This window comes from Arachis ipaensis, chromosome B06 (assembly GCF_000816755.2).
Source record: "Arachis ipaensis cultivar K30076 chromosome B06, Araip1.1, whole genome shotgun sequence".
NCBI lineage: Eukaryota > Viridiplantae > Streptophyta > Magnoliopsida > Fabales > Fabaceae > Arachis > Arachis ipaensis.
The window spans coordinates 94,934,250-94,944,795 of record NC_029790.2 but is presented as its reverse complement, the minus strand read 5'-3'; the positions used below and the strand labels follow the sequence as shown (position 1 = coordinate 94,944,795).

At 38.6% G+C, this 10,546-nt stretch overlaps 1 protein-coding gene across 1 annotated transcript; it reads right to left on the bottom strand.

Moving 5' to 3' along the window:
• On the bottom strand, positions 6,241–10,162 carry LOC107647054. The gene is made up of 6 exons (XM_016351181.1): positions 10,159–10,162; positions 9,285–9,923; positions 8,755–9,164; positions 8,140–8,298; positions 7,906–7,983; positions 6,241–6,429 (listed from the first exon to the last, which is right to left on the bottom strand). Exons 1-6 carry the CDS (start codon positions 10,160–10,162, stop codon positions 6,241–6,243), a joined length of 1,479 nt encoding a protein of 492 aa, XP_016206667.1.

Here is a 10,546-nt window from a genome sequence, read left to right as displayed (position 1 = left end):
GATGATAATTTAGAGTTTATATTAGAATTTAATTTGTTTTGGTGTGTTTATTTATATTTTATTTATTTTTTTTATTATAAAATGGTTATTCCGGTTGAATCACGGTTGAACCAGTTGGACCAGTAAACCAGTGAACCAGTGACTAAAACGGTTCGATGACCGGTCTGGTTTTCAGAACCTTGCTAACAACTCTAGATCACCAACATAAGTTGGGTATTAATGACTCAAGATTGTCCAATTTCTCTTTCCAAGCTAAGAATGCTCAAAAACTTACTCTAAACCTAAGCCAAGCATTTTGTCAAACACTTGGAAGGCATAAAAGGAAAGCATGGTAAAAGGACAAGAATAATAAAATCTACAACTACCCAATGCAAGGAATTAACAATAATAACTCAAACAAGAAATAAAAGAACATAAAACATTAAATTGCATTAAATGGAAGGGAAATTAACAAGAGTTCATGTAACATAAAAAGTAGAAAAATAAAGGAAATAACAAGAAGAAATAGGAAAATCAAGACAATAGAATAAGAAATTGTAAAGAAAATAAGATGAAAACAAGAATTAAACCTAAATCTAAAGATGAAATTAACCTAATTCTAACCTAATTCTAGAGAGAAGAGGGAGCTTCTTTCTCTAGAAACTACCTAAAGCATAGTCCTAAGCTAATCTAATTGCCCCCTGACCCATCTTGAATTCTGCATGAAATAGCCATAGAAATAAGTTGGATTTGGGTTTGGGCAACTCAGAAATTGCCCCCAGCGTATTCATTTTAATGAGGTCACGTGCTAATTGTGACGCATACGCATGGGTCACGCGTACGCGTCGTCTGGCTGTTTCTAGTCAAGCGTACGCATCGCTCTGAATACTCCAAAGCTCATTTCTTCATGAATTTTCCACTTTGCATTCACTTCTTCCATCTAATACTTGCCTTATAAATCTGAAATCACTCAACAAACATATCAAGGCATCGGATGGAATTAAGGTGAATTAAATTTAGCTATTTTAAGGCCTAAAAAGCATGTTTTAACACTTAAGCACAAATTTAAGGAGAATTACAAAATCATGCTATTTCATTGAATAAATATGGAGTAAGTTGATAAAATTCCCTAAATTAAGCACAAGATAAACCACAAAATTGGAGTTTATCACTTATATATAGTTGTAAAGAATAGTTTTAAGTTTGAATTTGTTGTCGGAGTTCTAGGATCACCTTCGGCTTTCCCGGGATATTATATGTTAGTTATGTAGGCACTGTTACCATGCTGAGAACCTCTGGTTCTCACCCCATACATATTCTGTGGTTTTCAGATGCAGGGCATGCGGCACCTCACTGAGGCATTCTGAGAGCATCTCACAGCGAAGATCTTTTGCATTTTTTCGGACTTTATTTTGGTTATGTTGTTTATAACTAGATACTTTTATCTCCACTACTTTTGTACATGATGCTTTATCCCTCTTAGAGGTGATTTTGGAGAAACAGGTTTTGTAAACTCTGTATTTTGGGCTTAAATATGTATATATGTTGATATGCTCTGGCCGATTTCTCTTTGCTAGCCGAGTCATGAGTTTAGTTATCTGTATCTTGGAACTCTCTCTCTTGTATGTCTATATATACCTATGCTTGGTTTATCTTATTTCCTTCTCGGTTTACGTTTTCTGCTAACGTTAACATGAGTGTTGTGCTTTTCGATTTTACGATTTTGCTTTAACCTTTCTTCAAAGGCTCCTAGTTAACACTTCTTTTCAACTATATTATATATATATAATCTTACTTTTAGAGGTCATCATACCTCACCACCTCTATTTTATGACTTAAGCATAAGACTCTGTGTGGTAGGGTGTTACACCACGATCCTCGCAAGATCTACAATTGGAAAAACAACACACACGTGGGTGGTAAATAACCACAATCCCCACAAACACATTCACAACTCATGGGCGGTAAACAACCATGATCCCCACGTCCACCGCGACACTGGACAAGCAGTATACCACCCCGATCCTTGTAAGGTAATAGCTCAAACTAAAAATCACAACCCTTGCATACTGTCCAGGTCTTTCCAGATATCAAAATCTCTCTTTAAAAAGAAAATAATCCAATTCTACTTCTCTTTCATTAAACTCCTTTTCTTGATAAATCAAATTCAAACATAATACTTTTCTCGATAAAACTCAAAACATAATCATTTCTTTAATAATTCAAAATTAGCTAATATAATTTTTAAAGCTTTTGAAAATTTATTTTTACTCCCAAAATAATAAAAAATACCCCAGGTGGCTGTTCATACATAACCGAATCAAAATCTCAAGCAAACAACAATAATTCAACATAAACTCATTAAAACTCAAACAATAATTAATCAAACCAACGTTTACTTATTAAATTCACATTTAATTATTATAAAATTAACAAAACTCTATCTCCGTACGAAATCAAAATAACGGAAGCTCTGGAAAAGCTTTTTGATTGAGATGCTAAAGAAGAAAATGTCAGAAATCGTCTTTGCCTCCTATAACTCCAATTGATCGAACTCAAGGGGAAGGGGGCTACGTCACCGTCAGCTTCCACCAAACAAAAGTGACGCCAGCGTGTAGAGGAGGAAGATACTAACACTTTTATTGGATTAAATTTTTTATTGCAGTTACAGATCTCAAGAAATCAAAGTCGAAAGTTTGGAGGTTTGTCTCTTTTTTCCTCACCCACAGTCTCTCTCTCACTCGGTTTGTCTGTTTCTTTCTCAAATTCCATTCAGTTAAATGAATGGATGAAGCCTAAGTAATATATATAAAAGCCACATTTTGGCTTTCTTTCTGTTGCTTTCACATTGGCTTCGGCCAAGTAAATGATTCCCTTAACTCATTATTTAATTTTTCAAAAATTCGGGGTGATATAATGATCACTGTTGACCCTGTGAATGTAAGATTGAGGGTCTTTTCTGGTCGGAGATAACTGAAGCACATCCCTCACCCACTCTGGACCGAACTCTAGGATCCTCCCTCGGACTATAGTGCACCAGTTGTTTAGGTCGAGGTTCTCGCCCTTGATATGCTTGTAAGTCACCCAAGAATTGGCATAAAACTCTCGAACCATTAGAATGCCTACATCAGTCACGGGGTTGCACAGAACTTCTCAACCCCTCCTCAGAATCTACTCTTGTATCTCCGGATACTCATCCGGCTATAAGTCAAATCGCACCTCCGGGATCACCTTCTTCTTGCTTACAAACTCATGGAAGTGATCCTCGTGGGTCTTGGAAATAAATTGGTTCGCATCAAAAGGAACGGTCACTAGAGCTTTATCCTTTCTCTTCCTAAAAGAGGATTCTCTAGTCTTGGGTGCCATATGGAATAATCACAAAGAGAAAAAGTGAAGCACCCCAACACCAAACTTAGAAGGTTTGCTCATCTCGAGCAAAGAAAAAGAAAAAATAGGAGAGGAAAATAGAAGGTGAAACGAAGAAAGAATGAGAACAAAAAATGGGGGATAAAAATAAATTTGAGGGGAGAGATGTGGTGGTGGGAATAAAGGGGTGAAAGAAATAAAGGAAGGTGGAAAGGAAATATTGTTGTGGGTGTGGTGAAAGGTGAAAAAGAATAGGATTTTTATAGAGGGGGGAGCTTCGGTTACTGGGAGGGGAGTGGGGGTGTGGGTAAAAGTGAATGGAGTAAATGGGGTTAGGTTGGTGGAAGGTGGGTGATGGGAATTGAAGAAGAAGTTAATGGGAAGGGGAATGTGTGTAACGGTAAAAAGGGGATATGAAGAGAGGTTTTTGGGGTTTGAAACCTGATTGGGGTTATTGGTGGGTGACGAACTGATTCTTGCTAGTAACGAATTTTTGTAAAAATAATCACGTTGTAAGTATAATTTCTAAACCAACAGAGAATCCTTTCGTACAAAAACTTTGGTTGTCACAAGTAACAAAACCCAATAAAATTTATAATCGAAGTATTCAAACCTCGGGTCATCTCTCAAGGAATTTCAGAGAAGAATGATTTATTATTGGTTATGGAAATTGTATATTTTTTGGTTTTTGAAATAGGAAACAAGTAATTTAAATGACAAGAAAAATAAATTAATAATTAGAAAATCTCTTGGTAAGGTATGAGAACTGAAAATCCTATCCTAGTTATCCTTATCAGGTGTGATGAGAATTGGATTTTGCTACCACTTAGTTAGTCCTTACTAAATAAGGAAAGTCAAGTGGACTAATTAACTTGATTCCTCGGTCCTAGTCAACTCCTATGGAAAGACTAGCTGTAGAGGGATTCAACTCAATCAGCAATCCTAATTTCCATTCAACTACTGAGTTTGATAACTCAAGTGTTACTAATTACTTAACCAGAGCAAAAAGGGAAAATAAATCTAAATTAAATTGAAAGCATTGTAAATAGAATAAAACAATCATAAATCTGAAATACCTCAAATTGCATTAATTAAGAAAATCATAACATGAATGGTTCATAAGCAAAATCGAAAAGATAAATAACAATTAAAGTAATAGAATAAATAAAAGTAGAAAATAAATTAAAGGAACATTGAATCCGAGAAGAAGTTGAAATCCTAATCCTAAACTTGAGAGAGAGGAGAAAGCCTCTCTCTCTAAAAACTACATCTAAACCCTAAAATTGTGAATTATCAATGTTGTATGAGTTGTTTCTCCATTGTTATTTGATTCCTCTATTCTCTGACTTATATTCTGTGTTTCTGGATTTAAAATTGGGCCGAAAAAGGGTCCAGAAATCGCTGGGGGTGTTTTCTGCAGATTCCTGTACGTGGCGTCTGTCACGCGTTTGCGTGGGTCAGGTGTTCGCGTGGTTTGGAGTTCTTTCTTGTCACGCGTACGCGTCGGTCACGCGTCCGCATAATTTACGTTATGCTCAAGGCACGCATCCGCGTCAGTCACGCGTTTGCGTCGATGCCTTTTCGCGCTAGGCACGCGTCCGCGTCATCCATGCGTTTGCGTTGTTGCCTTTTCTTCAAAACTCCATTTTTGTGCTTTCTTTCCATTTTTGTATGTTTTCTTTCTGTCCTTTAAGCCATTCCTGCCCTATGAGACCTGAAAATACTTAACACACAAATCACGGCATCGAATGGTAATAAAGGATAATTAAAAATTAATATTTTTAAAGTATGAGAAACATGTTTTTCACATATATCATCAAATAAGGGAGGGAAAGTAAAACCATGCAATTCATATGAATAAGTGGGTGAAGAATTGATAAAAACATTCAATTTGAGCACAAGATGAATCGTAAAATAGGGGTTTATCAGTGGGTGTGGGGCCCATAGTTAATTCTCAGTTCCCTTTTTGTGTTAACTGTTCAGCGCTGCTAGTGCTAAACGCTAGCTCCGGCGTTTAGCACTACAGCATTTTGAAGCTTGTGCCATTTTGGGCACTAAACGCCCACTCTGGCGTTTAGTGCCACTAAGTTTTCCACTTTTCTTTTTTGGGACGAGGGCTCGGCGTTAAACGCTTGAGTGAACAGAAACCAATTCAAATTTGGTGCCATTTCTGGAGCTAAATGCCCACCTGGCGTTTAGCGCCCTACGTGGCAGTGGCCTTGTCTTGGGAGTTGTGCATGGTGGCACTAAACGCCCAGGTTCGTGTATAGCACCACTGTCAATGTGAAAACTCCTTGAAATTCATGCTCCTTAGTGCTGAACCCCTAACCTGGCATTTAGCGCCACCCAAACAGAGAGCTCCCTTGGAATTTGTGCCATTTTTGGTGCTGAACGCCCTGGCATTTAGCGCCAGAGCACCCGAATTAAATCCTCTCCAGGGTATTCTGTTCTTCCTTTAGATTTCTCCTGTTCCTATTCTAAACACTTTGCATGACCACAAACATAAATAAACCAAGGAAAACGATGAATAAAAATCATAAATAAATGAAAATCAAACTGAACACAAAATCAAAGGATACTCATGATTAGGTTGCCTCCCAACCTTCTTTAACGTCAATAGCTTGACGTTTAGCTCTGCTAAGTCAGTGTATAAGCGGACCTCTGGCGATCAATCTCGCCTCCACGATAATGCTTCAGTCTCTGGGCGTTGATAGTGAATCTTCTATCTGAGTTCTCTTCCTGAAGCTCCACATGACCATATGGCGATACTCTAGTTACCACAAAAGATCTTGACTACTGGGACTTCAGCTTCCCGGAAAAGAGCTTGAGCCTTGAGTTGAATAGTAGAACTTGCTGGCCTGGCTCAAATGCTCTTGTGGCTAGTTTCTTGCCATGTCACAACTTAGTCTTTTCCTTGTAGAGCTTGGCATTCTCATAAGCAGAATTTCTAAACTCATCAAGCTCATTCAGTTGAAGCAGCCACTTCTCTCCTGCAGCCTTGGCATCAAAGTTTAGGAACTTTGTTTCCCAATATTCCCTGTGCTCCAACTCCACTGGCAAGTGACAGGCCTTACCATAGACCAACTGATAGGGAAACATACTAATAGGAGTCTTGAATGCTGTTCGGTATGCCCAGAGAGCATCATCAAGCTTCCACGCCCATTCCTTTCTTGAAATATTAACAGTCTTCTCTAAAATCCTCTTGAGTTCTCTGTTTGAGACCTCAACCTGTCCACTTGTGTAAGGGTGATAAGGGGTTGCTACCATATGATGGACACCATATCTTTGCAAAAGGGAGTCCAACTGTCTATTGCAGAAGCGGCTTCTTCCATCACTAATGAGTGTCCTTTGATACCAAACTGGCTGAAGATATATCTCTGAAGAAAGCTCATCACCACTTTGGCATCATTAGTGGGTAAAGCCACTACTTCCACCCACTTGGACACATAATCCAATGCCACCAAGATGTAAGTATTTGAGTATGATGGTTGGAAAGGACCCATGAAATCAATACCCCACACATCAAACAACTCAATCTCTAGAATTTCTTGCTGTCGTATCTCATGATTGTGGGGAAGGTTCCCTGCCCTCTAGCACTTGACACAGTTCCTCACAAATTCCCGAGAGTCTCTAAAGAGAGTCGGCCAATAAAAACCGCTCTGAAGGACCTTAGTAGTCGTCCTTTCACCCCCAAAGTGGCCTCCGTACTTGGAACCATGACAATGCCAGAGAATCTGTTGTGATTCCACATCTGAGACACAACACCGGATTATACCATCTGAGCATCTCTTAAAAAGATAAGGTTCTTCCCACAAGTAGTACTTTGCATCATTTAAAAGCTTTTTTAACTTGTTGTTTAGTGTACTCCTTGGGGATGAACCTCATGGCTTTGTATTTTGCAATGTTCGTAAACCACGGAACCCTCTGAATCATAAAGAGCTGCTCATTCAGGAAGGTCTCACTCACAAGTGAGGGTTCTTGATTCCCTTCTTCAGGCTCAATCCTAGAAAGATGGTCAGCAACTTGATTTTCTGACCCTTTTCCTATCTCCAATCTCAATATCAAACTCCTAAAGAAGGAGCACCCACCTGATCAATCTTGGTTTAGAATCCTGCTTGGTTAAAAGGTACTTAAGAGAAACATGGTTAGTAAAAATAATAATCTTAGAACCAATTAAATAGGACCTAAACTTATCAAAAGCATAAACTACAACCAGTAATTCTTTTTCTGTAGTTGTGTAATTCTTTTGTGTGTCATTTAGCACACGGTTAGCGTAGTAAATGACGTGCATAAGCTTGTCTTGTCTCTATCTTAGGACGGCTCCAATAGCATAGTCACTGGCATCACACATCAATTCACATGGTAAATCCCAGTTGGGAGGAGCTATGATGGGAGCAGAGACAAGCCTTGCTTTCAGAGTTTCAAAGGCTTGTAAACAATCATCATCAAAATTAAAAGGAATGTCAGCAACCAAGAGGTTGCTCAAAGGTTTAGCAATCTTAGAAAAACCCTTTATAAATCTTATATAAAATCTTCATGTCCCAAGAAACTTCGGATTACCTTAACATTAGTGGGTGGTGGTAATTTTTTGATTACCTCCACCTTAGCTTTATCAACCTCAATTCCTTTACTTGAAATCTGGTGCCCAAGAACAATACCTTCATTGACCATAAAATGACATTTTTTCCAATTTAAAACAAGGTTTATTTCCTAGCACCGTTTCAAGACCAAGGGGAGATGCTTAAGGCATGAATCAAAAGAATTACCAAAAACAAAAAAGTTATCCATAAATACCTCAATGAAATTTTCAACCATGTTTGAGAAAATAGAGAGCATACACTTCTGAAAAGTTACTGGGGCATTACAGAGTCTAAACGGCATCTTCCTGTTAGCAAATACTCCAAAGGGACATGTGAATGCCATATTTTCCTGATCTTGAGGGTCTACAGTAATCTGATTATAGCCAGAGTATCCATCTAAAAAATAGTAAAAAGCATGGCTGGCTAACCTCTCAAGCTTCTGATCAATGAAAGGCAAGGGGAAGTGATCCTTTCTTGTAGCATTGTTGAGCCTCCTGTAATCAATACACATGTGCCACCCTGTGACAGTCCTTGTGGGAATAAGCTCATTCTTTTCATTCTTGATCACTGTCATCCCTCCTTTTTTGGGAACCACTTGCACTGGACTCACCTATGGGCTATCAGAGATAGGGTAAATAATTCCGGCTTCCCAAAGCTTCATCACCTCTTTTTGGATCACTTCTTTTATGATTGGATTTAGTCGCCTCTGTGGTTGCACAACCGATTTAGCATCATCTTCAAGCAAGATCTTGTGCATACACTTGGCCGGACTAATCCCCTTCAAATCACTAATGGTCCACCCAAGAGCCGTTTTATGACTCTTGAGTACTTGAAGTAGCGCATACTCCTCGTCATGTCTCAGAGAGGAGCTAATAATCACCAGATACGTATCATATTTGCTCAGGAAGGCATACTTCAAGGAGGAAGGCAAGGGTTTCAACTCAAACTTCGGAGGCCCTTCCTTAGTACTAGGCATGTGAGGCTTCTCCTTCTGAGGAAGTGAATCATCAATCTCAAGCAAATCATCCTCAGAAGGAGAGTCCAGAATATCATCAAGCACTTCAGCTTCAAATACCTCTTTAATCAGAGGCTCAATCAAATTAACTCTCATACAGCCTTCAAAATCATTAGGGTGTTGCAAAGCCTCAAGCACATTTAGGGCAACCTCCTGACCATCAATAAGAGCTCTACATATAGCTAAAAAGGGTCTCCCAAGAATAATAGAGGCATTTTTATCCTCTTCCATATTCAGTATGACAAAATTAGCAGGAAAAATAAAAGGTCCTACTTTCACAAGTAAGTTCTCAACAACTCCAATAGAAAATTTAATTGAACGGTCAGTAAGTTAAAGAAAAATACGAGTGGGTTTTACCTCATCAATCTGGAGCTTTCTCATCAAAGAAAGGGGCATGAAGTTGATGCTAGCTCCAAAATCACATAAAGCTCTCTGAATAGTGATGTCTCCAATGGTGTAAGGAATAAAAAAGCTCCCTAGATCCCAATTCCTTTTGTTAGTCAACAATTCCTTTATAAACTTGGCATAAAGAGGCATCTGCTCAAGGGCCTCTGTAAAAGGAATATCGATCTGAAGCTTCCTAAAGACTTCTAAAAATATGGAGAATTGCTTGTCCTTGGAAGCCTTCTTAAGATACTTAGGCTTGTACTCAAGAGTCTTAGGTAGCGTCGAATACTTCTCAAGATCAACCAGAAATGGGTTGTTTGGGTGTCTATAGGGGGTGTGCTCTACCTCTTCATTTTTCTTCTCTGTAGCTTCTTTTTCAACTGGCTCGTCACTAACCTTTTCCACTGAACCTGTTACCTTACCACTTCTCAGATGGATGGCCTTGCATTCCTTCTTTGGATTAGGTACTGTGTCACTAGGAAGAGCATTAGGAGGCCTCTCAGATGCTTGCTTACTCAACTGACCCACTTGAATCTCTAAGTTCCTAAGTGAAGCTCTAGTTTTTTGCATAAAATTATCAATATTATTGGAGAGTTCTGTAATAATAGATGCCAATTCAGGAGAATTCTGAGACTGAAAAGGTGCTTGTTATGGTTGAGAAGGCTGAAACTGCTGGTTGCTAAAGTTATTCTGCTTGAAATTGCCCTGAGAATTATTGCTAAAATTTTGTTGCCTCCGTGCTTGATTTCCTCAACCAAAATTAGGATGATTTTCCACCCCAGATTATATGTCTTAGAGAAAAGATCATTGTTAGGGGTCTAGAGGAATTACCCATGTAATTAACCTGTTCAAGAGGAAATTGAGCATAACCATAAGTCTCACCTTAAAGGAAGCCATCACTCTTGTCATAAGATGTATCTTGAGTATTAACAGCTGAGATTTGTATTCCACTCAAGTGCTAGGTAATGGCATTGATTTGTTGAGACATGGCCTTGTTCTGAGCAAGAATTGTATCCAAAGCATCCAATTCCATTATTCCTTTCCTCACAGAGGTTCTCTCAGAAGAGTACAAGTATTGGTTGTTAGCAACCATTTCAATCAACTTCATAGCCTCTTCAGTGGTCTTTTTCATGTGGAGGGATCCGCTTGTAGAATTATCCAGAGACATTTTGGCGGTCTCAGTAACTCCATCATAAAAGATCTGTAATTGAATTCAATC

Excerpts from the sequence above, each read along its gene's own strand:
- LOC107647054 (XM_016351181.1), bottom strand. Across the intron at positions 8,299-8,754 it reads AGGAGTATGCGCTACTTCAA|ATTACTGTAGACCCTCAAGA; the intron begins GTACTCAAGAGT and ends GGCTATAATCAG. Across the intron at positions 6,430-7,905 it reads CACCACCCACTAATGTTAAG|TTGGTCTATGGTAAGGCCTG; the intron begins GTAATCCGAAGT and ends TTTCCCTATCAG.